The sequence below is a fragment of the Delphinus delphis genome, chromosome 3, assembly GCF_949987515.2.
Source record: "Delphinus delphis chromosome 3, mDelDel1.2, whole genome shotgun sequence".
Classification (NCBI taxonomy): Eukaryota; Metazoa; Chordata; class Mammalia; order Artiodactyla; family Delphinidae; genus Delphinus; species Delphinus delphis.
This window is the reverse complement of record NC_082685.1, coordinates 137,093,191-137,118,789: the sequence shown is the minus strand read 5'-3', so window position 1 is coordinate 137,118,789 and position 25,599 is coordinate 137,093,191. Positions and strand designations below refer to the sequence as shown.

The 25,599-nt window shown below is 38.4% G+C and overlaps 2 protein-coding genes and 1 pseudogene across 3 annotated transcripts in view; 1 reads left to right on the top strand and 2 right to left on the bottom strand.

The window, feature by feature from the left end:
- TMEM267 (transmembrane protein 267) overlaps window positions 1-18,141 on the bottom strand; it is a 31,471-nt gene extending 13,330 nt beyond the window's left edge. Inside the window, exons 1-2 of one of the 2 annotated variants that reach the window (XM_060007058.1) lie at window positions 17,764-18,141; window positions 5,368-5,755 (exon numbers count right to left, since the gene is read on the bottom strand). In XM_060007058.1, coding sequence (XP_059863041.1) covers window positions 5,368-5,679 — 312 coding nt within the window. In that variant the 5' untranslated portion in view covers window positions 5,680-5,755; window positions 17,764-18,141. Of the gene's footprint in view, window positions 1-5,367; window positions 5,949-17,763 lie in introns of those variants that run through there. The other variant, XM_060007057.1, reaches the window with a different exon arrangement.
- LOC132422471 (kinetochore protein Spc25 pseudogene) lies at window positions 7,842-10,079 on the top strand (annotated as a pseudogene).
- A 1,619-nt stretch (window positions 18,142-19,760) lies between the features above and the next one.
- The window catches only part of C3H5orf34 (chromosome 3 C5orf34 homolog), a 30,905-nt gene continuing 25,066 nt past the window's right edge, over window positions 19,761-25,599 (bottom strand). Inside the window, exons 12-13 of the mRNA XM_060007059.1 lie at window positions 25,178-25,218; window positions 19,761-20,057 (exon numbers count right to left, since the gene is read on the bottom strand). Of these exons, the coding sequence (XP_059863042.1) occupies window positions 19,864-20,057; window positions 25,178-25,218 (235 nt within the window). The 3' untranslated portion in view covers window positions 19,761-19,863. The remainder of the gene's footprint in view (window positions 20,058-25,177; window positions 25,219-25,599) is intronic.

Sequence of the window (25,599 nt, the reverse complement as noted above, 5' to 3'; positions counted from 1 at the left end):
TGAAGGTAAGCTTATATTGCTATAAACATCCCTCTTAGAACTGCTTTTACTGCATCCCATAAGTTTTGGCTCAGCATGTTTTTGTTATCATTTGTTTCTAGGTATTGTTTGATTTCCTCTATTTCTTTAGTGATTCATTTGTTGTTTAGTAGCATACTGTTTAGCCTCCACATGTTGTTTCTTGCAGTTTTTTTTCCTTGTAGTTGATTTCTAGTCTCACAGTGTTTTGGTTGGAAAAGATGCTTAATATGATTTCAGTTTCCTTAAATTTACCGAGGCTTGTTTTGTGGCCTAGCATGTGATCTGTCCTGGAGAATGTTCCAACTTGAAAAGAATGTGTATTCTGCTGCTTTCGGATGGAATGCTCTCTATATATCAATTAAGTTCATTTGGTCTAACGTGTTATTTAAGGCTTGTGTTTCCTTATTGATTTCTGTCTGGACGATTTGTCCATTGATGTAAGTGGGGTGTTAAAGTCCCCTACTATTAGTTTGTTATTGTTGATTTCTCCTTTTGTAGCTGTTAATATTTGCCTTATATATTGAGGTACTTCTAAGTTGGGTGCATATATTTATAATTGTTATATCTTCTTCTTGGATTCATCCCTTGATCATTGTGTAGTGTCCTTCTTCGTCTCTGTTAACAGTCTTTATTTTAATGTCCATTTTGTTTGATATAAGTATTGCTATTCTGGTTTTCTTTTGATTTCTATTTGCATGGAATACCCTTTTCTATACTCTTGCTTTCAGTCTGTATGTGTCTCTGGATCTGAAGTGAGTTACTTGTAGGCAGAATATATATGGGTCTTATTTTCGTATCCATTCAGCCACTCTATGTCTTTTGTTTGGAGCATTTAGTCCATTTACATTTCCGGTAATTATCTATATGTATGTTCTTATTCTCATTTTGTTAATTGTTTTGGATTTGTTTTTGTATGTGTTTTCCCCCCTTTCTTCTTTTGTTCTCTTGTGATTTGATGACTATCTTTGGTGTTATGTCTGGATTCCTTTTTCTTTTTGTGTGTATATCTATTAGAGATTTTTGGTTTGCAATTACCATGAGGTTTTTGTAAGAGTCTCTCTCTCTCTCTCTCTCTCTCTCTCCATATATATATATATATATATATATATATATATGTATATATATGATTGTTTTAAGTTGTTGATCTCTTAATTTCAAATGCATTTTAGATACCCTGCATTTGTACTCTCCTGCCCTCACAATTACTGCTTTTGATGTCATATTTTACATCTAATTGTTCTGTGTATCTCTTAACCGCTTATTGTGGATACAGATGATTTTTACTACTTTTGTCTTTTAACCTCCCTACTAGCTTTGTGTTTGGATGATTTCCTACCTTTACTGTAGGTTTGCCTTTACCATGAGTTTTTCCTTTCATAATTTTCTTGTTGCTAGTTGCAGACTTTCCTTTTTGGCCTAGAGAATTTCCTTTAACATTTGTTGTAAAGCTGGGTTGGTGGTGCTGAATTCTTTTAGCTTTTGCTTGTCTATAAAGCTTTTGCTTTCTCCCTGAAATCTGAACAAGAGCCTTGCTGGGTGGAGTGTTCTTGGTTGTAGGTTTTCCCCTTTCATCACTTTAAATATATCCTGCCACTCCCTTCTGGCCTGCAGAGTTTTCTGCTGAAAAATCAGCTGATAGCCTTATGGGAGTTCCCATGTATGTTATTTGTTGCTTTTCCCTTGCTACTTTTAATATTCTCTCTTTATCTTTAATTTTTGTCATTTTGATTACAGTGTGTCTTGGTGTCTTCCTCTTTGGGTTAATCCTGCATGGGACTCTGCAATTCCTGGACTTGGGTAACTATTTCTTTTCCCACGTTAGGGAAGTTTTCAGCTGTTATCTCTTCAATATTTTCTCAGGCCCTTTGTCTCTCTCTTCCCCTTCCAGGACCACTACAATGTGAATATTAGTGCATTTGATGTTGTCCCAGAGGTCTCTTAAACTGTCCTTATTTCTTTTCATTCTTTTTTTCTGTTCAGCAGCAGTGATTTTCAGTATTCTGTCTTTCAGCTCACTGATCCATTCTTCTGTATCATTTAGTCTACTATTGATCCCTTCTAGTGCATTTTTCATTTCAGTTATTGTATCCTTCATTTCTGTTTGGTTTTTCTTTATATTTTCTAACTCTTTGTTAAAAACTTCTAACTTTTCACTCTGTGCATCCATTCTCCTCCTGAGTTCTTTGATCACCTTTACAATCATTACTCTGAACTTTCTCAGGTAGATAGCCTACTCCACTTCACTTAGTTCTTCTGGGTTTTTATCTTGTTCCTTCATCTGAAACATATTCCTCTGCTGCTTCATTCTGTCATAGGTTGCTATTTACATTTTTGTGTATGTGGTAGGTTAGTTACATTTCTCAACTTTGGAGAAGTAGCCTTTTGTAGGAGACATCCTATGCATCCCAGCAGTGCACTCCCCTCTCATCACCCAAGCTATATGGTCTAGGGGTCCCCCTAAGAGGGCTGTGTGGGTCCTTCTTTTGTGTTGGGCTATGTGGGTGGCCTGGTAGGCTTGGCTGGCTCTTAGTCCAGTTGGTTGCCAGGCCCTGTCTTGTGTGGATGCTGCTGGCTGCTGTTTAGCGGGGCCTGGTCATGAGGCAGCTGGCTGCAGAACTCTATGGTGGGGCCTGGTCATGAGGCAGCTGGCTGCAGAACTCCATGGGGCCCTGCGGCTAGTATTGGCTTACTGCTGAGCGGAGTCAGGGTCCTGAAGACACTGGGGCTATTGCCTACCCACTGGCAGGTGAAGCTAGATCCTGGGGTTAGTGCTGGACTACTGGCAGGCAGAGCTCGTTCCTGGTCTGACTGCAGGGCCCAGGGATCCCAAAGCGTGTTTCGAATCACTGGCTGGTGGGGGGCAGTTCCTGACACAGTTGGGTATAGTGTGTGGAGTGTCCCAAAGATTGCGTTGGCATGCTAGTGGGCAGGGGCAGGGCCCAGCTTGTCTCAGGGTCAGGTCTGGCTTGCTGTTGGCAGGCTTGGTCTGCAGCCTGAAGGACTGTATTTTTCTGCTACTGGCGTGTGCCCCCTGGTGGGTGAGGCTAGTCTAGAGACTAGTATAGGCTTCCTGGTGGGAAGAGCTGGTGCCTGCCCACTGGTGGCTAGAGGTGGGTCTTGGCTCTCTGGTGGGAAGGGCCATGTCTAGCGGTGTGTCTGGGTCAGAAATCTTTAGGCAGACTTTCTGCTAATGGGTGGGGCTATTCCCCACCCAGTTAGTTGTTTGGCCTGAGGCATCATTGGCGCCTACAGGCTGTTGGGTGGGGCCAGGTTTTGGCACTAATGAGCTAAGATGGCAGCCCCCAGCAGCAGTATTTACACATTTGAATATTTCCCAATATCTCTGCCACCAATGTCTATGTCTCCAGGTTGCGCCATAGCTGCCCCGTCTCTCCAGGAGATTCTCCAAGACCAGCAAGTAGGTTTGGCCCAGGCTCCTATCAAATTAACGTTTTTGCTCTGGGTCCCAGTGCACATGAGATTTTGTGTGCACCCTTTAAGCGTGAAGTCTCTTTCCCCCAGTCTTGTGAGGCTCCTGCAATTAAACCCTGCTGGCATCAAAGCCAAATGCTCTGGGGGCTTGTCTTCCTGGTGCCAGACCTCCAGGCTGGGAAGCCTGCCATGGGGTTCAGAACTCTTACTCCTGTGGGAGAACCTCTGCAGTATAACTATTCTCCAGTTTGTGGTTCACCCACCCAGGGGGTATGGGATTTGACTGTATCACGAGTCTGCCCCTCCTGCCCATCTCGTTGTGGTTCCTTCTGTATGTCTTTAGCTGTAGAAGATCTTTTCTGGTAAGTTCCGGTCTTTTTCGTTGATGGTTGTTCTGCAGATAGTTGTGATTTTGGTGTGCTCATGAGAGGAGGTGAGCTCAGGGTCTTTCTACTCCACCATCTTGGCAGCTCTCCTAAATCACACTTTTCACCAACTATTTGCCAGGGTGTGTCACTTAACATACTCATTTAATCCTCACAACAACCCTATGAGGGAAGTAACGTTACAATCCACATTTTAGAGATGACAAAATTGAGACTTAAGGAAGAAAAGTGCTCTGCTGAGACCATATACTAGGATTTAAACTCTGGTCTTCTGATTCCAATCTTAAACAGCAATGTTATGCTGCCTCTACTTATAGCAAAAAAAAAAAAAAAAAAGTTAAAATTTGTCTTTAATCAGGAATTACTGATTCCTTACTGATTAAATTTCTAAATAAGTGAGACAACCTCTGAGAAGTACCTGGTGCGGGACTTGACACATACTGGGAAGAACAAAAGATCATTTCTTATTCATTCAACACATGTTTACTGAACACCTACTGGGTAAGCCAGACAGTGTTCTAGCCAGTGGTGAACAAAGCTAAGTCCTTGCTCTACAAGTTTGTATTTCTTTCCTGATGTGTTTATAGATCATAACTACACAAACAGTAGGTAAATCTGTTGACACTTAGAAAATATTATCTGAACTGCCATTTTAGGCTTAAATACTAATAGGTCACTGTATAAGCTATACTAATAGGTCACTGTGTAAGCTATACCCCTAAAGCCTCAATGAAATTCCTCAATTTCTCCACCAGGGACTGTGTCCTGATCAGCCTGCTGAAATGCACACCTTGGCCTCAAGAGGGACTTGAGGAATGAATGAATCCATTACAGTCATTCCCCAGGCCTAGGAATCATCTTAAAGCTATTCAGCTGTTATGGAGCACATAGGCACGCTTCATATTAACTGTAAAACATGAAAAATAGGGGAAAATTTTAAGTGTGGTCCTAAAGAAAGAACCTTGATACAAAAAGGACTAGGATGGCCTTGAGAATGACCCCCATTACTTTAAAGCAGTTAGCTAATCTTTCCTTCAAGACTTGGGTAATGGATAAACAACAATATCCTATTTATAGCACAGGGAACTCTATTCAATATCCTATGATAAACCATAATGGAAAAAAATATTAGAAAAAAGAATGTATATATACATGTAACTGAACCACTTTGCTGTACAGCAGAAATTAACACAACATTGTAAATTAACTATACTTAAATTAAAAAAAAAGAAAAAGACTTGGCTAAACACATCCTCTGTAAAGCCAGAATGGAACTCCTTCGGTACAATTAGTGAGCCCTTGCTCTGGGTGCCTCCACGGCACTTTGTGATGCCATATAATGTGGTCAGCAACATGTCTGTGCCCTCAGGGAAGTACTCGGTGCTCAAAAAAGTTGGAAGAATGGGCTTTCCTGTTTTAAAATAAGGCTAATCTTCTCTAGCTCTAAGTAGAATGATGCTGTGAAGATAAATAAAATGATGTTAAAAAAAATGAAAGACCAGAAAAATTAAACATATAGGTTTCTTACCTTTAAAGATAGGGATCCAGCTAGAAAAAAGTGGTCTATATCAATAACAGAGGCTAAAAATCCAGCTAAGACGATTTCTCCAATGTCAGTCTTCTTCTTGATTCCAATGACTATTGCCCATGACCACATGCCAATCACGCAATGTACTGAATTATCTGAGAGTGCACGAAGCCAGTCATTTCGTTGAATTATGGAAAACTGAAGAAGTCTGTCAGCTACTAGGCAGAAAATGCCCAGACCAAGGCTGGAAATAAGAGATTCAGTGCTACAAGACTGGAGTAAAGCATGGGTCTTCTCAGTCTCAGATGCCATCACAAATGGTATGTCAGTATATGCTAAAAGCCATCAGGAAACAAACAGCTTATTCTTGTTTACATTCCCAGTCACCCTAAAATAGAAAGCAGAGAAAATGAAGATTATGGGCTGCCATTATAATATATAAACAAAACAATATCGAGAATAATTTTACAAGTATAAAACCAAGTTGTAAAAACTGGTATTTCTTTTTTTCTTTAACTGTTATCAGTAATTTCATTTTATTTTTTCCAGCTTTAGTGAGATATAACTGGTACATAGCACTGTGTAAGTTTATCTTACACAACATGATGATTTGATATACATATGTATTGTGAAATGATTACCACAATAAGGTTAGTTAACACATTCATGACTTTACATGGTTACCTTTGTGTGAGTGTGATGAGAACATTTACGATATACTCTTAGCAACTTTCGTATTAGAAGAAATGGTATTTCTTACATTTATATATAATACGCCATGTGGCCCAAAGAGAACAGATTAGCTTTGTAGGAACAACAGTTTAGATGGTAGCATGTATCAAGGGAAATTTAAGAAAGCCCACTGACTAATCTTCTACTTTGAGGTCATCAAATAGTTCTTTCTTTCAGCAATGTGTACTACACAGTAGTGGGGATCCAATGCGTCTGTGTACCCAGCAACTGCTTTCCATACTTTCTCTGATAAGAGCATCCACTTCCCTTGGGAAAACTGCTCATCAAAATACCCAAACTCTGGAGCTGACCAATTAGAATTACCTGTATCCCTTATTAATAGTAGTGATTAACAAGCAATTACTAATTAGTAATAATTTTATAGTAGTGATTACTCTGCTTATGAAGGTGACCCCAGCTGGGCCAATCAGACTCCCTTCCAGAATTTTCCCTAGTGGAGATGATGGGGAAAGTTCTTTTTCTTCTTACAGACCATGGACTCCACTACATGGGACAGCCTAGGAAAAAAGAATCATAAGGACATCAAGTACTCAGGTCCAATCTCTAAGGTTCTCAGAGCTGCCCTGGTTCCTGCAGCTCACCTTTCACCTTCCATGAGCTACCTCAGGATTTTCCCAATAAGCCCCCTTTTCCTTTCTGTTACCTCTAACCAAAGAACCTTAACTGACATAAAAAGGCAATCATAATTCTGAGTGCTTGCCTGGCATAGAATATTGAAATCACTTATCTAGTTAAAGTTATCAACGTTGTGTGATACCTGAAGTTTTTGTATTGTTTTGTTTTAGTTCTGAGACTTAAAGAATAACTAAATGATTTATTGAGAATGATTCAACCTCCATTCTGTAATAAAAACTATGCATAGCTCATTGTATATATTCTAAAATTTATAGGGAAATGCAAAAGACCTAGAATAGGAAAACACCTTTAAAAAAGAACTAAGTTGAAGGACTTACACCATCTGATTTCAAGTCTATTATAAAGCTACAGTAATGAAGAATGTGGTATCGTTATGAAGATGGACAAATATGTCAATGCAACAGAATAGAGAGTGGGATCACAAATAGATCCACACATAATGGTCAATTGATTATTTGACAAACATGCGAAGGAAAGTCAATGGAGCAAAGATATTCCTTTCAACAAATGGTGCTGGAACAACTGGATAGCCATATGCAAAAATAATGAACCTCAATCCATACCTTCCTCCCTATACAAAAATTAACTCAAAATGGATCACAGACCTAAAAGTAAAACAAAACTGTAAAACTTCTGGAAGAAAACACAGGAGAATATTTTTGTCCTTGGGTTATACAAAGAGTTCTTAGTGTCAGTATCAAAAGCTCCATCTGTTTTAAAAAGTTGATATACTGAATTTCATCAAAGTTAAGAACTTCTGCTCTTTGAAAGACAATGTTAAGAGAATGAAAAGACAAGACACAGACTGGGAGAAAATATTTGCATATCTCATATTTGATAAAGGATTTGTACACAGAGCAAAGAATTCTCAAAGCATGATAACAGAAAAACAGACTGATACAAAGTTGGGTGAAAGATCTGAAAAGGTACTTTACAACGATGATATACAGGTGGTCAAGAAGCACATGAAATATGTTCAATATCATTCATGATTAGGGAAATGGAAACTAAAACCACAATGAGATTCCAAACATAACTATTAGAACTGCTAAAATTTAAGACTGACCATTCCAAATGTTGACAAGATGTGGAGCAACCAGAACTCTCATACACTGCTGGTGGAAATGTAAAATGATACAACTTTCCAGTTTCTGAAAAAGTTGAACATACTCCTACCATATGACTCAGTCATTCTATTCCTAGGTATTTACCTATGAGAAATGAGAGCAAACATCTGCACAAAGACTTGCACATCAAAGACGTGCACATCAATGCTCATAGCAGCTTTCTTAACATTAGCTCCAAGCTGGAAACAACCCAACTGGATAAACAAAATGTGGAAAAAAAGAAATAAAAAGAAACCAAAACGTGAATCATACAAAAACATGAATGAACCTTAAAATAACACTAAACCAGACCAAAAAAAAAAAAAAAAGATTACATAGTCAAAACCCATAGAACTGTATAACACAAAGAATGAACCCTAATGTAAACTATGGACTTTAGTCAATAATAATGTATCAATATTGGTTCATTAATTGTAACAAATGTGCCACACTCATGCAAAAAGTTAATAGGGAGAAATGTGTGCAGAGGTAGAAGGAATATATGGGAACACTCTCTACTCTGCTCCATTTTCCCGTAAACCTAAAACTACTATAAAAAAAAAAAAAGGTCTATTTTTAAAAAGTAAATAATTGAAGCAAGTATGTGAAAATGTTATAATTGTTAAATTTAGGTAATGGATATACTTTAGTTCATTATACTCCTTTTATGTTTGAAATTTTCATTTAGAAATATTGTTTTAAAAGAGTACATAGTATGATTCCATTTATATACAATTCTAGAAAGTACAAACTAATCTAAGTGACAGAAAGCAGATCAGTGGTTGCCTGGAGACCGGAGGGGCAGGAAGGATTCAAAAGGAGCATAAGGGCTTCCCTGGTGGCGCAGTGGTTGAGAGTCCGCCTGCCGATGCAGGGGACACGGGTTCGTGCCCCGATCCGGGAAGATCCCACATGCCGCGGAGCGGCTGGGCCTGTGAGCCATGGCCGCTGAGCCTGCGCGTCCGGAGCCTGCACTCCGTAACTGGAGAGGCCGCGGCGGTGAGAGGCCCACGTACCGCAAAAAAAAAAAAAAAAAAGGAGCATGAGGAAACTGGAGGGACAGATACGTTCATCATCTTGATTGTGGTAACAGTTTCACGGTTCATAGTCTCATACCCACATCAAATCGCACATTTTAAATATGTACAGTTTATTACATGTCAATTATACTCCAATAAAGATGTTAAAAAGTTAGAGAAAACATTTTATTGTCAGTAACAGTAGCAGCCTTTCATGTAAAAGGAGCATCTGAAAACAAGAAAGAGATTATGGGGATAAAAAACCTGATGGCCCAAATAAAAGTCAATAGAAGCAATGCATAGTAAAATGTATGCTTCAAAAAACACAATTAGTGAGTAAAAATACTTTCAAAGAATTTTCCCAAAGCTTGAGGGAGAAAAAAAGGACAAAGAGGTGGGCATTGAAAGAAAAAACAAATTCAAAAAATAAAGAGAGTTTTGAAATAGGAAAGTTGGCGCGGCTGCGGGATCCGATTCTGGAGACCTGCTGTTGGCTGGTATCACATTGTCTTACAAAGTGGTAGAGGACGAACTGGCACTATTCGATAAAAGCATAAATGAATTTTGGAATAAATTCAGAAGCACTGTCAGTGACACCTCCTGTCAGATGGTGGGCCTAAGAGATACCTACAAGGATTCCATTAAAGCATTTGCAGAAAAGCTGGCTGTGAAATTAAAGGAAGAAGAACGAATGGCTGAGATGTTTCTGGAATATCAAAATCAGATCTGCAGGCAGAATAAGCTCACTCAAGAAAAGAAAGAGAATTTGTTGAAGTTGATTGCTGAAGTAAAAGACAAAAAGCAGGAACTGGACGCACTGACTGCAGATATCCAGGACCTTAAGGAAGAATATGCTAGGAAGAGGGAAACTATTTCCACTGCTAACAAAGCTAAAGAAGAGAGGTTGAAAAGGCTACAGAAATCTGTAGACCTGTATACAGGTCGACTTGGACTAGAAATTCGAAAAATTTATGGTGATAAGTTGCAGTTTATATTCACTAATATTGACCCTAAGCATGCTGAGAGCGTATTTATGTTTTCCCTGAGCCTAAATGAAGCAAGGGACTATGAGGTGTCAGATAGCGCTCCTCATTTTGAGTGCCTAGCAGAATTTCAAGAAAATGTAAGGAAGACCAACAATTTTTCGGCTTTTCTTGCCAATGTTCGGAAAGCTTTTACTGCTATTGTTTATAATTAATGTATAAATAGTATATAAAAACCGTTAAAAAAATAAAAATATAGAGAAAATCCTTAAGAGTTTCCACGTCCAAAAAAAACATCATCATCAACAACAATGGTTATCTGCAAAAGAAAGAGAATGTGATTAACATTAACACCAAATATTGTGGGACAAAAATTACAGAGCTCTGGGAGAACAGGACTATGACAATAGGGTTCTAAACAACTAAATTATGGCCCCTACGTGACAACTGCAAATTTTAAGATTTTTACCTTAGAAATTATAACACTTTTATATATGATTTCTGGGGAAAAAATAAGGAGCAGCACTTCTAAATTTCTAGGGGAAAAAGAGAGGAATACAGAAAACTTGCTCAATATAGCAAAACAGAAAAAAAAAATGAAGAAGAAAATTTTACTCCCACCCCCACCCACCAAAAAAATAAAAAAGGAAACAAACACATCAAACACAAATACTATAATATATGTGAATGTATTAAATTTCTCTATAAGGAGACAGATTGGAATAGAAGTAAACATCTCCCACGTTACTGTTCATAAGAAAACATCTCAAACAAAAAGTCTTAGCAATATAGAAAATAAAGAGATGAGAAAATACATACCTAGAAAACACAAACAAAATTAAGCAGCTGTGGTAATACTACCATCAAACACAATTTATGGCAAAAGACTTAGTGGGACTAAAAGGGATAAAATATTCAAGTCATAGTAAAGTTAGATAAGAAGATGCTTACATGTCAAATCGTGCTTACATGAATGAGGTCAAGTAGCAAAAAAAAAAGATATAGATAGTCTGAATAATTTAATTACAAATTTTATTTCATATACAGGTCTAAAACTGTGTATATTACATAGAATACACATTATTTCCAAATGTCTGTGGCTCATTTATAAAATTTAATTACACATTTACTCATCCACAAGAAAAACTTCAACAAAATCTAAAAAGTGGAAATGTTCAGGCCAAATTCTCTGACCACAATGCAATATATAATTCATCACTTTTAAACTGCTTAAAAGAAAAATAGTGACCTAATTAGCTCAAAGAAACTAAGCTTAAATGGTGGTGCAAATAATTCTGTTAGAGCCAAAAGACTTGCTTACTTTTCAAGTGTTTATGCTCTGTAAACATTTCAGGAAAGAAGACAAAAGCTCAGAGAGCAGACTTTGTCTATCTGTTCACCACTATCTTTTAGCACACAGTGGATGCTCAACAAGAGATTATTGAATGAATTAAATAAAAATCATCATACACTGTATCTGTTATCCACCAGGTATTGCCTATTAAATGATTAAATGGCATTTAGTAAAATGTAGCATGTGTTCCTGGAAATCTCCATTTTTAGCAAGTGCGAATACCAGGTAATCCTTATATTCACTAAACATTAAGAACTGCTAGGTTATAAGAAACCAAAATGAATGAAAACCAAGAAACATTACCTTTAAAGTCAAAACAGTACAGCTATTATAATATTGTTCTGGCAGTTTTAATCAATGTAATGAGGCAAGGAAGGGATAGAGGGAGGGAGAGAGAAATGTATCATTACCATATCAGGAAGAAAACAATTACATTAGTTTGTAAGTGAAATGACTGCCTATCCAAGAGAATAAATTGAAAATTGTTAGAATTTAAGTTGCAAAAGGCGGCTAATTCAAGATAAATTATTAATATACCAGCAATAATCATAAGGGGAAAATACAGGAAAATGAACGTTCACAACAGCAATAAAAATTCAAATATCAAGGAATAAACTAAACAGGTAATGCATGTGAAGAAAATGTCAAAACTGTACTTTATCAATCAGCTATTTAGAGCTCTGTGCTATTTAGAGCTTGTGCTATGTTAACGCATCTAAGTTGGAAGGACATTTCCGAGAATCCCCTTCCTTTTATAGTTGTTTGTAGTGCTGGCTACAGGAGACACTGTACATGGGACTTGGAAGGCAGAAGTGAAGCAGCAGCCACATTTTTTAACTCTAAAGGTTGGTGCTGGACGCACCATGGAGCTCGCACGTCTTGCTGCTGATCTGTCAGCTCACCTTGCTGGCATGAGCAAGCAGCTAGGCCTGCAGCTCCTTCAGCCTTCACCGTTATCTTCCTTCAGCTTCTCCAAATCCTGGGCCTGCATGTGCAGCCCCAAGGTCAAGAGTGCCAGCCTCTCCTGCAGGTCACCCACAGCATCAAAACTGGATTTGGTGAGAGGCCAGTGCAGGTTCCATTCTGTTCTTGTTCTCATCCACATCTACCTTCCCCTCCCGACTTGCTGCAGCTTCAGGTTCAAAAACAGACTCAGAGGCAACGGCCTGCAGCGCCTGCCCTCCAAGCCCCACGATTACAGCAGGTCTAAACTTCTTATTCCTTAGCACGCAAAGTAGTTCTGTTCCTTTGATGGAACTTTACTGATACAAGAGCCAGACCATTTTACTGAGGAAGAAGACAACATGGATGGTATTATCCTCCTCAAATTAATCTATAAATTTAATGTAACTCATCAAAATCATAAAAGGGATTTTCTTTTAGCAACTTCACAAAACATTTTCAGATTGGCATTCGAAAGAGTTAATGCCAATAAACTTGCAAAAGCAGAGTAATATGAATACTGAAAGGTAAATGCAAAGTCTGAGACAGGTCAAGTGTGTGTTTGGGGAAGGCGGAAATGTATGTAGAATTCCAAATTGGTAAGGAACAATTATTTCACTCAGATCCTGTGTCAGGTAGGGTTCTTAAGTGCACGGAAGAGAAAGGACTCTAAGTAAAAGCAAAAACCATTAAAAGGATATTGGGAAATCACAGACTTGCCAGGTTTCAAGAACCAGGCTTCAAACTCTGCCTCAAGCACCTCAGTGAAAATGACACCAGACACCTGTGGTGAAGACTTCTCTGCCCCCGAGCCCAGCTTACACTGCCTGACCCCTCACCACATATTATCATTGGCATTGCTGCTAGTACTGCCCTATCTGCTGCTGTCATAAAAGATTCTTGGCATATTTGTTTCTTTGCTCTCAAAACTTGGAGTTGGGGGCTTCCCTGGTGGCGCAGTGGTTGAGAGTCCGCCTGCCGATGCAGGGGACACGGGTTCGTGCCCCGGTCCGCGAAGATCCCACATGCCGCGGAGCGGCTGGGCCCATGAGCCATGGCCGCTGAGCCTGCGCGCCCGGAGCCTGTGCTCCACAATGGGTGAGCCCACAACAATGAGAGGCCCGCGTACTGCAAAAAAAAAAAAATTAAAAAAATACTGATAGACATAACTATATAAAAATGTAGACTTCTGCATTTCAAAATTAAAGACTAATAAATGGAGGAAATTTTGAACATTTATGATGGAGAAAGATTAGAAGCCCTACTTTACTAAGGGCTTTTAAAACTAACAAGAAGAAAAAATACGTATCCCAATAATAACATGGCAATGTCTATGAAAAGGCAATTTGGAAAAGGAATAAATACAAACGGTCAAAGAAAACTATTAAAAGATTTCAACTTTATTGGTAATCAATTGAATTTAAAACAATGAGATTTCAACATAAGATCGACGAAAGATTGCTAATGATTTGTTTGTGGTGGGGAAACGATCACTCAGTATTAGCAGTTGTATAAATTGGTATAACTCTTTTAGCAGACAATTTGACAATATGTATCAAAAATGATTAATAAATGAGCAAACACTTGACTCAGGATTTCCAATTCTAGGAAATTATCCTAAGAAATGAATTAGATAAATACAAAGAGTTACACATGGATGTTCAGCACAGCATTGTTTATAATAAGGAAAAATTAGAAACTGTGTGTCCAAAATACAGGGCTAGTGAAATAAATTCCATACAATTATGCAGTCATTAAAAAAATACTTATTCCCATATTTGTTGACATAGGAAATGCTCAATAAATACTAAAATTTAAAAGGTAGCCTAAAAATAATATGTAAAATATTACATTTTTGTTAAAAATATGTACATATGCATAAAAAATCTGGAAGGCTGTTCAATTGGCTTATCTCTCACTAGTGGGCTTACATGTGATCATTACTTTTCCCTTTTCTTTGATTTCATAAAAATTTTTAATGTTATTACTATCATGAAAACAAAACCAATAAAGCTCCTTTGAAAAGTTAGAAGTAATTAATAACTCAGACCATGATGCTAAGCTCAGTTTCTTAAAGTATAATTTTTTAAAATGTAGAAACATATTTATAACATTATAAATATTAATAAAAGATTAGAATATTAAACATTAATAAAATTGTATGCAAATCTCACGTCAAATTTATAGTATAATATAAAAATAATGTATTTACATTTATGTATTAGTTGGTACATGAAAAGCCTGTATGAAAGATTTCTGTATCTCCAGATGAAATAAACTTATGCAGGTTCCTTTAAGTTTTTTTATTAGTGTGAAGAATACTTGCTTTGCAGAGAACAACTATTTTGTTAATGACAATGGAATCTAAAACCATCCTCAAATTCTTAGTCATTTGGAAAAATGAAAATTGTTCTCTAAAGCACTAAGATTGAGTTATAGTCTACAGATTCTTCCAGGATTAGGAAATAATGATTTCAAGATACTTTCAACCAAGAGATATGACCAAAATGCAAAAGAAACCAAGGTCATGAATCCTTTCCATATACCTTAGGATTTATAGTTCCACACATCATGAATCAGGTCTCTGCTTTGCAAAGTAAACATCTGACACCTGAATGGATAAAGAAGTCAATGTGTTTAAAGGCTCAGTGCATATAATTTTAAAGTTTATAAAATATTCCTTTGAACCAAAGATAATATCATTATCCCCTTAGCTGGATGGGAACTGGGACACAGAAAGCTTGAATTAATGACCAAGCCAGAGAGGTATAGCCGCAGAGCAATATCCCCCTCCTTCGGTAAGCCGTGGCCTGTAAATTAGCCCTAAGAAGAAAGAAGGCCAGTCAGATGGATGAGTTGTGAGGAGAACGTATGCTGGGCACAGTATACACAGAGGCCTAACAGAAAAGCTCTTCTGCCGCTCAAACTATGCTTCTGTGTGCATTTAATTGCAAATTTATTGTCAAGTCTCATCCTAGAAAGCAGACAAAAGGTCATTATACACCTAATTGCAAATTGCATGATGTCTCTATAAAGCCATTTCATTACATCCATCTTCTTTTACTCACTAAACAATTTTTGTCATCACTAAATATATTTAAATGTACTCACCTAATGTTTTACTCGATGAGTTCAGATACAAGAAAGGATCGAGTAGCTAATGAAGTGTCATGAGCAAAGTGAAACATGAAAAGATCACTTAAAGTATTTAAATGATGATCCAAATTTAAAGCGACGTGAAAAAGAAAAACTTACTGTTTTCCAAATGTCTCTATACTGTAGTAGTTTATGAATAGGAACAGATACACATAATGGGGCAGCACAAAATGCATTTTAAATGGAAAGTTTAAACAGCTTGCTTGATGAGAGAGGAACAAAAAGCTCACCTGGGCAAACTCAGAAGCAGATCCTTTCAGCCCTAGTCAAGCCTACAGATGTCTGCAGCACTGCCAACATCTGGACTACAACTTCATGAGACTCTGAGCAGAACCATCTAGCTAAGCCTCTTCCAAAAGTTCTGGCCCAAAGGTACAGTGAGATAATAACTGCTTACTGTTTTAAGCCTCTAAGTTTTGGGGTACAGTAATTTGTTATGCAGCACGGATAGCTAAAACAGTAGTTTCTCTTTTCAAGAAAGGTATAATTATGGTCCCAGAAACACAGTTTCGACATCTATTCCACTCCAACTACTGGTGCAGATATTTAGAGTAGATTCTGAGTATGAGAAAGTAATTTAATAGTTGTACTTCCTCTTATTTATTGTCTCTGACTAGAACACCTAAGTATCCCATTTTTCTTCTGCTTCCTTTTTCCACTTCCTGCTCCTCCCGCATAAATAGAATGGACTCCAGAACCTCTTAAGCTGTAAAATACCTTTATTTTACATATTCACTTTTGTTGGGTAAGTTCATTAAGAGCAGTAATTGTAAGTTTCTTAAACTTGTCATGCATGAAGTTAATGTGCTCAAGGTGTTTAATATTTCATTATACTAATACAGGGGGTAAGCAGGTTAGCAATCCTCAGCCTGTCAACTGAAGATATTATTTGGAATGATTTCTGCCATAACAGCCAGTTACCCAGATCATAAATGTCTATGACTTGCGGGAGCCATTTTCGGCAATGGCCAAACTCTGCCACGCACCATTCCTATAAGAGTACTATGCCATCAACTATGGGGTCTTCAAAGTATACTTAGCAGTAATCCTCCCTTTCCTTAACTCGACAAACACACACTTAGCCAGTTACTTTACACACTGTTGTGCATTGTTTGTTAATAATCTCTGACGTTATTCCTACCAAAAAAATAAGAGGTAGCAAATTCCCAACAGAAATGTCCTTTTCTGCTTCACCCCTTCTCCCCCACCCCAAACCCCATCACAAATATTTACAAAAACCTGAGGAAAAAGCACCGTCTAGAATCCGAAAACTGCCTTTATTATGCTTTACAAATAAGTCCTCTTCAATGAACTGTAGTTGCTGTGAAACTTAATATATATTTACTTTCTTTAATGCTATAGTACTCAAAGCAGATGCCAAATCTAATTCAGCTAATTTGCAAAGAAAGGAAACACAAATCTTGCTCACTTTCACGGATACTCTTCGTAACCTGCATGTAAAATGTTTCTTTCCTATGACCATTATAAATACATACGATTCTGAATTTCAACAAGTCTTAGCAAATTCCCAAAGTCATTCTTTCCTAAGGTTGGCATGATTCAATAATTTTTAAAACGTCGATTAAGAAAATAGGTGGAAAGCCCTGGCGTCTGCAGGGAAGGGAACAAGTTACAATCTCCACAATCACCCCTCCCGGGAGCCTGGGCGCCTTAAGGGCCCTCGTGGCTGGTAAGGTGGCAATGGGCAACTCTGGCAAGATCGCCGGCAACCCGCCCAGAGCCAGGGAAACGCCAGGGGCGCGAAGCCTAGGCGAGGGCTTGACGCCCATGGGATCTATAAGGCGCGACGAAGCAGGAGGGCCGTGCAGGGATCGCGCAGATCCCGGAGACACCGGCCAGTGTCTGTCGAGCACACCCCGCCTGCTCTCGGGTCCCACGCGACTGCCGCCCCTCCACGCCTTCCCCATCGGGAACCTGGTTCTTCTAGACTTCAGGTTCAGGTGGTCCCCGCCTCCGGCCTGCCACCTCAGGACGCAGTTTCGCGGCGTCCATACAGTCACCCCCCGACCCGGTCCCTCGCTGAGAATCAGCCGCACCCACCATCTGCTCCCCCAGCTGAAACAAGCCAGCCGCGCGAACGGCGGCTCCGCCCCTCCACACCCGCTTCCGTCGGTACCATAGAGACGCCGGCCGCGGGCCTGAGCGGCTCTAGCCCGCGACGCAGGCCGAGAGGACGCCGGGATACTGGTTCCACTCTACGCGGTCAGGAACGCGGCTTGAGGGCTCTTAAGACGAGGGGTTGGGTACCTCGAGTTCCCCTACCGTCGTGCTCTCCAAAAGGACACATTTGGGACGACGGGTGGGAAGTGAAAAGTGCCTTGTTGGTTCCCCTCTCTCGACCCTGAGGATTCATTCTCGGCTTAGCCGGCGCCGTCCACAGCGCACCCACGCGGCGGCGGGAAGCCGGGGACGCGAATTAACCTCACCGAATATGGGACGCGCGGGCTTCTGCCCAGAGGTGCCGCCGGCTGTCCCGGAGATGTAGAGATGTTTCCGACTTCCTGCATGGGATCCTTTAGGGTGGGCGTAGGAGAGAGTTTTTCACTCCGCAAGACCGGGCGACTTTGCGGACCTTACGGTCCTCTGTGGCGCTCCACCGCCCCCTTGGGGAGCTCTTGATAATTACTCTTTGGCGCTGTGCGGTATACGTTGGGGGCAGCTTTTTCTTGTGGACAGCAGTGAGAAGGCTAGAACGCTTAATCATGACTACTGAATGCCCAAGAGTCGGAAAAAGAGACAACATAAAGGGTGGCTTGACTCTGATTAACTGGACGGACAAGGTGCAGCTTGTTTAGTGGGTCTGTGGCCAGTTCCCATCCCGACTCCCTGCCTCGGAGTGGTGGCTGCTCTGTGAGCACCAAGGAGACACGGAGCTTGACATGTGGCTCTAGTAAGCACTGGGCGAAAAGCGGGGGCTCAAAGAGGAAAATTTCTTTCTCCTTCCTACCTGGTTTCTCAAAACAAGTGTTGGATGTAATGCAGGGGCGGCAATGGGATTATATTAAGTACATAGTTGAAGGAGACCATAGAGAGTCCGAATCTTCTATCTCGAGCAAACTTCTAGGTCTTTCACGGAACCTTAAAGTGTGGCTGAGTTTCTGTTACAGAACTTTTCATTGCTTGTCACACTCTTGGTTCTTAGCCAACGGGAAAGACTCAACTGAGGGAGGAAATTATACATGTTTTACCTGCACAGCTTAAAAGCTTATTAAAAATATTACTGAACACATTAACCACAATATTGGGTGCTTTTAGTCATGTTAAGAACAAATATTTTCTGTCTGAATGCAGTAACAGTTTGGCATTACCCTTATGGCAGCATGGGTGCATTTCTTATAGTCTAGGCTTTCTAGAGTTATTTAGGGACAACATAGGTGGTTTCCTGCAACCAAAACAGAACTTAGTTATTTTCTCTGTGGGCAGTCTGCTGCCCAAAGGGACTGTTCATTACACAATACATACTGAGCGCTCTCAATATGCCAGGCACTATGCTTGGTAATAAGACTATAAAATAACTTTATGGAGCTCAAGTTCTAGTGGAGGATACAGACCACAAAGAAGTAAGTTGAATGACTGAAATATGTGTTCTAAAGGAAGTAAACATGGTGATGTAATAGTAACTGGGGGAGGCCCCTCTGAGGCAGGGATATTTGTGCTGAGACCTGAAGGTGGCAGGGAGCCCACTGTGAGCTAAAGAGAGCATTGTGCCCATTCAAATTGCTTACATTACCTCTCCTAACCTACTACACTCTGCTTGCTTTGCTCTCTATTTTTCTCGTTGTTTCCTCTGTTGCTTCTTCTCTTTTATGTGAAGAGACTGGTCTTTTCAAGAAATCATAAGTTAATTTGAACATTTCTGATTATGTCTGCTATAATCTTGAAGTCTTTCTAGATGTATGGTTTTGTTCTTTCCCAAGAGACAGGTGTAATACATAGCACTTTTGGTGAGCTCATTCCTCTTTTGGTTTCATACACTTTGTAGCATAAATCTTTGGAGATGTTCAAAACAAATGAAAATATCTGGTACATGAGATAGTCCAGATAAAATTTTGTCTTAGCTAAAGTGCTCGATTCTTAGCTTGAAGCAATATTGCCCACATTAAGGTTTTTCGTTTTGTTTTTTTAAGATCTAATTCTCTTTTCATGGTTCTACTGAAAAATACTTGGAGTAGAGAGACTAAATAGCAAATGATCAATGTACACAATTCTGCATAAGTAAAATGAAAGAAACTTGATTAATAGTGAATGCTCCACAAGACAAAACAGCAACAACTACAGTTTTATAAAATTTTTTCTCAAATCTGAGATAAGAAATTGTTCAAATTTTTAAAATAGTTCTTTATTAATAAAATATATATTTTAAAATTTACAAGTTAGGTAAAATACCTCCAAAGTTAAATGTCATTTCTCATAAAATCATTGTACAGAAGTCATATATATAATTTCTTGGCTTTCTAGTAATTTTCTACCAGTCACTTGAAATAACATCCTCAAGGTTTAATAATATATTGTAATAATTCCATATTTCACCTTTTAGAGTTTGATAGAAGACAGTCAATATCCTGAAGGATTTCAGAGGTTTTTTTCAATGCCACTGATACACTCTTTTCATTAACTTCTTTTAGCAAGTCTTCTGAAGATTTTGGTTTACAATGATCCAAAGACTGTTCATTTTTCTTGTTAGAAATCTGGCTTAGGACACCACTGTTCTCCAATAATACTAAGTTGCTTAGTTAAGGAGCTTTTCCCCCATATTTTTCATTATAATTGTTTTTAATTCAGAAAGCCTAGCCTTCATATTAAAATATTATTTCTCCATTGGGAGGAAGATCTCTTGGATTCACAGTAGAGTTGGGACTTCAGAATTTATCAAGTCTATCCCTTATAGATGAAGAAACTAGTTAAGACTATAAGAGGGGGAAAGGAAAAGAGAGTATGTATGTCTGTATTTGGATGGAAGTTTGGTGACAGGGAGGAAATAAAAGAATTAAAACCTCAGTAACATTTCTTTAAATGAAGAAGTGATATGGGAATAAAAGGGAACCAAAGTAGGGGTGAGAGGAATACAAACAATCTGTGTAAGGTATTTTTAACTTAAAACATCTAGAGTGAAAAGAATCTGTCCTCTGTTGCAGAGCTACTTTATTATTTGAATAGGATTATGGAAAAATAACAGGATAAAAGAAATTTAGATGATTGGGATAGGAATGTACAGAACAAAAGGATTAATAAGAAAAAGAAGTAAGAGTCCAGTCCAAGCTGGTGAGGTAGGAGGTTCCTGAACTCACCTCCTCCCACAAATGTGACACTGAATCTACAGCTACACATGGAGAAATTCTCGCTGTCAGAAATCCAGGAACTACCCGAGTGACTCCTATACACTGAGTGAATAAGAATATATACACAATTAAATGGGTAAGAAAGGTTGAGACACACTTTCACTATAAACCCCACCCTTAGCACAATAGGGGGGAACTCACAATTCCCAGCTTCTCCCGGAAGAGTAAACAGTTTGCCCCAAGATCTAATGCTCCAACTTTTAAGACTCCTAAGTGTAGGACAGGCCCCTAAAACTCCTAGTTCTGAGCAGACAGAAACACCCATCTCCCAGTCTTTCCCTCAAAGAGGGCTATTTGCATACTTTAGAAGCTGCTGCCTGAGGTATGCCTATTTGCATGTTTTAAAAGCTTCTAATTTAGCACGTGCCTAGGGGCTGAATGTGATCCTCCCTGGAGACTCAGGAGGCTGGCAGATGATATCTCCACATTCTTTCTCTGGCCTACTCAAGGTTGCTGCTATCTCCCTGGAAGGAGCTTATACACAAAAGAAAATGTCAGTGAAACAAAGAGCTGGGTTTTTTTTTTGCAAAGACAAAATAGACAAATAGTCTAGCTAAAGCTAGACTTAACAAGAAAAAAGAAAACTCAAACAAATAAAATTAGAAATGAAAGAAGAGAAATCACAACCAATACCACATAATACAAAGGATCATGAGAGACTACTATGAACAATTATAGGCCAAGATATTGGACAACCTAAAAGAAATGGATAGATTCCTAGAAACATACTGAATCCAGGCTGATTACTAGTAAGGAAATTGAATCAGTAATCAAATACCTCCCAACACAAATGGTTTCACTGGTGAATTCTACTAAATATTTAAACAAGAATTAATACCAATCCTTCTCAAACTCTTCCAAAAAATGGAAGAGGAGAGAATATACCTCAAAACTAATTTTACGAGGCCACGGTTACCCTGACAACCAGAACCAGATAAAGACACTACAAGAAAAGAAAATTACAGGCCAGTATCTCTGATGAACATAGATGCAAAAGTCCTCAACAAAACATTAGCAAACCAAATTCAACAATATATTAAAATGGTCATACACCATGATCAAGTGGGATTTATTCTAGGGATACAAGGATGGTTAAACATATGAAAATTAATGTGGTATACCACATTAACAAAATGAAGGATAGAAATCATATGTCAATAGATGCAGAAAAACACTCAACAAACTGGGTATAGAGGGAACATACCTGAACATAATAAAGGCTATATATGATTAGCCTACAACTAATATCATATTCAACAGTGAAAAGCTGAAAGCTTTTCTTCTAAAATAAGAAATAAGACAGTAATGCTCACTCTCAACCCCTTTTATTCAATATAGTACTGGAAGTCCCAGCCAGAGCAATTAGACAAAAAAAAAAAAAAAAAAAAAAGAAGAAGAAGAAATAAAAGGCATACAAATCAGAAGGGAAGAAGTAAAGCTGTCTCTATTTGCAGATGATATGATATTATATATAGACTCTGCTAAAGTCTCCACCAAAAACCTGGTAGAACTAATAAATTTAGTAAAGTTGCAGGATACAAAATCAATATAAAAAAATAAGCTGCATTTCTATACATTAATAATGAATTACCTGGGCTTCCCTGGTGGCGCAGTGGTTAAGAATCTGCCTGCCAATGCAGGGTACATGGGTTTGAGCCCTGGTTCGGGAAGATCTCACATGCCGTGGAGCAACTAAGCCCGTGTACCACAACTACTGAGCCTGAGCTCTAGAGCCCATGAACCACAACTACTGAGTGCACGTGCCACAACTACTGAAGCCTGCGTGCCTAGAGCCCATGTTCTGCAACAAGAGAAGCCACTGCAGTGAGAAGCCCGCACACCACAACAAAGAGCAGCCCCCGCTTGACGCAACTAGAGAAAGCCTGCGCACAGCAATGAAGACCCAATACAGCCAAAAATAAATAAATAAATAAATAAAATTTCTAAAAATAAATAATGAATTATCAGAAAAAGAAAGTAGGAAAACAATTCCATTTACAATTACATCAAAAAGAATAAAATACCTAGGAATAAATTTAAGCAAAAAGGTGAAAGATCTGTACATTGAAAACTATAAAACATTAGATGAAACAGAATAAGACACAAATAAATGGAAAGATATTCTGTACTCATGAATTGGAAGAATTAATATTGTTAAAATGTCCATACTACGCAAAGCAATCTACAGATTCAATACAATATTCAATGTATTGAACAATACAAAATTCTAATGGCATTTTTCACAGAAATAGAACAAACAGTACTGAAATTTGTATGGAACCAAAAAATAACTCAAATAGCCAAAGCAAACTTGAGAAAGAAGAACAACGCTGGAAGTTTTCTGATTTCAAACTATGGTAATCAAAACAGTATGACATTGGCAAAAACCAGAAATATAGATCAATGGAACAGAATAAAAAGTCCAGAAATAAAGTCACGTATGTCTGTAATGGTCAATTAATTTACAACAAACAGTCAAAAATATACAATGGAGAAAGGATAGACTCTTTAATAAACGATGTTGGGAAAACTGGACCTCCACCTTACACCATACACAAAAATCAACTCAAAATGGATTAAAGACTTGAATGTAAGACCTGAGACCATAAAACCCCTAGAAGAAAACATAGGGTGTAATAAAGTCCTTGACATCAGTCTTGGCAATGACTTTTTGACACCAAAAGCAAAGAAAACAAAAGCAAAAATAAACAAGCAGTACTTGTCAAACTAAAAAGCTTTTGCACAGCAAAGGACACCTTCAACAAAATGAAAAGGCAACCTATGGAATGGAAGAAAATATTGCAAATTATATTTCTGATAAGAGGTTAATATCCAAGATATTCAAACAACTCATACAACTCAATAGCAAAAAAAAAAAAAAAAAAAAAAAAAAACAATTAAAAAATGAGCAGAGGAACTGAATAGGTACTTTTCCAAAGACATACAGATGGCCAACAGGTACATGAAAAGGTGCTCAACATCACTAATCATCATGGGAAATGCAAATCAAAACCAATGAGCTATCACCTCACACCTGTTAGAATGGCTATCATCAAAAAGATAAGACATAACAAGTGTTGGTAAGGATATGGAGAAAAGAGAACCCTTGTGTACCTTGGTAGAAATATAAATTAGTACAGCCACTGTGGAAAACAGTATGGAAGTTTCCTCAAAAATTTACAAATAGAACTACCATATGATCCAGCAATCTTACTTCTGGGTATATATCCAAAAGAAATGAAAACAGTCGGGGCTTCCCTGGTGAAGCAGTGGTTGCGAGTCCACCTGCCGATGCAGGGGACACGGGTTCATGCCCCGGTCCGGGAAGATCCCACATGCTGCGGAGCAGCTGGGCCCATGAGCCATGGCCGCTAAGCCTGCGCATCTGGAGCCTGTGCTCCGCAACGGGAGAGGCCACAACAGTGAGAGGCCCACGTACCACAAAAAAACCAAAAACAAAAACAAAAAAAAAGAAATGAAAACAGTCTATTGAAGAGATAGCTGTACTCTTTTGTTTGCTGCAGCATTTTTCACAATAGCCAAGATATGGAGACAACCTAAGTGTCCACTGTTGGATGAATGGATAAAGAAGATGTGGTACATATATATACACACAATGGAATACTACTCAGCCATGAGAAAGAAGGAAATTCTGACATTTGCAACAACACGGATGGACCTTGACAGCATTTTGCTAAGTGAACTAAGCTAGACAGAGAAAGACAAATACATGGTGTCACTCATATGTGGAATTTTTTAAAAAGTCAAACTCATGGAAACAGAATGTAGACTGGTAGTTGCCAGGGGCTGGGGGTGGGGAAAGAGGGAGAGGTTGGTAAAAGCATATGAACTTTCAGCTATAAGATGAATAAGGTCTGAGGATCTAATGTATAACATGGTGACTGTAGCTGATAACACTGTGTTGTATGACTGAGGTTTGTTGGGAGGGTGGAAATCAGATGTTCTCACCACCATCTACCCCGGGAGGGTTGGTGAGGTAGAGGAGAGGAGGAAGATAGATATGTGAAGTGATATATGTGTTAATTAACAAGATAGGGTGATCCTTTTACAATGTGTATGTGTGTCAGGTCACTATGATATACTATTTAAGTATCTTATAATTTTTTCAATTATACCTCAATAAAGCTGAAATTTTTTTACAAATAATAGTATATAAAAATCCTACAAATTTAAAAAAAGAAAGAAGTCAGAGATAGTTCTCAGTTATAATTTAGAATATAATTATATAAGTGTGAAAGTCTCCATAGGACATCTTAACCCCAGTTCACTGTCCTTTGCTGAGTTAAACCCAATGAAAAGTACAAATGCTAACATGATGTACCTCCTATAGACAAGATACATCTTAAATTACAATCTTAAATATTATTCAATAAAGCTCTGTAATATATAAGTACGGATTAATATAAAGTAGAGTCATGAATTAAGCCTACAATGGAAAGAGAGAAATTATGCAGGACAATACATTCTGTTTAAAGGATACAGTTAAACTTCTGTATCTTTTCAAGTTCAGAAGCCACAGACCTGTGCAAAAAAAACTTCATGCTAGTTGTCTGATTCTTTTATATCCACAATATTTCAAATGAGCATACTTAATTTTTTTTCATAAAGGTTAGAATTTTTGACATAAGAACCTAGAGGTTAAGAATTCTCTTTATATTGGCTTTATTTAGCAACAAATCACCTTGATTCAACTGATGCTTACTCAGTGCCTTTCATGAGTAAGGCAAGTGAATAAAAGTCCTCCACCTCCAGGACTTTTGAATTAAGTATTGAGGTTTGAAGGTAATGAGCCTTCCTGCTACAACTCAGTACTGACATGGCATATCTTCTACTTTCCTCCTCAAGGTTTACTAAAACTTTAAAAACCTACTAAAATCTCATCACTTCTATGAAAGAAATACT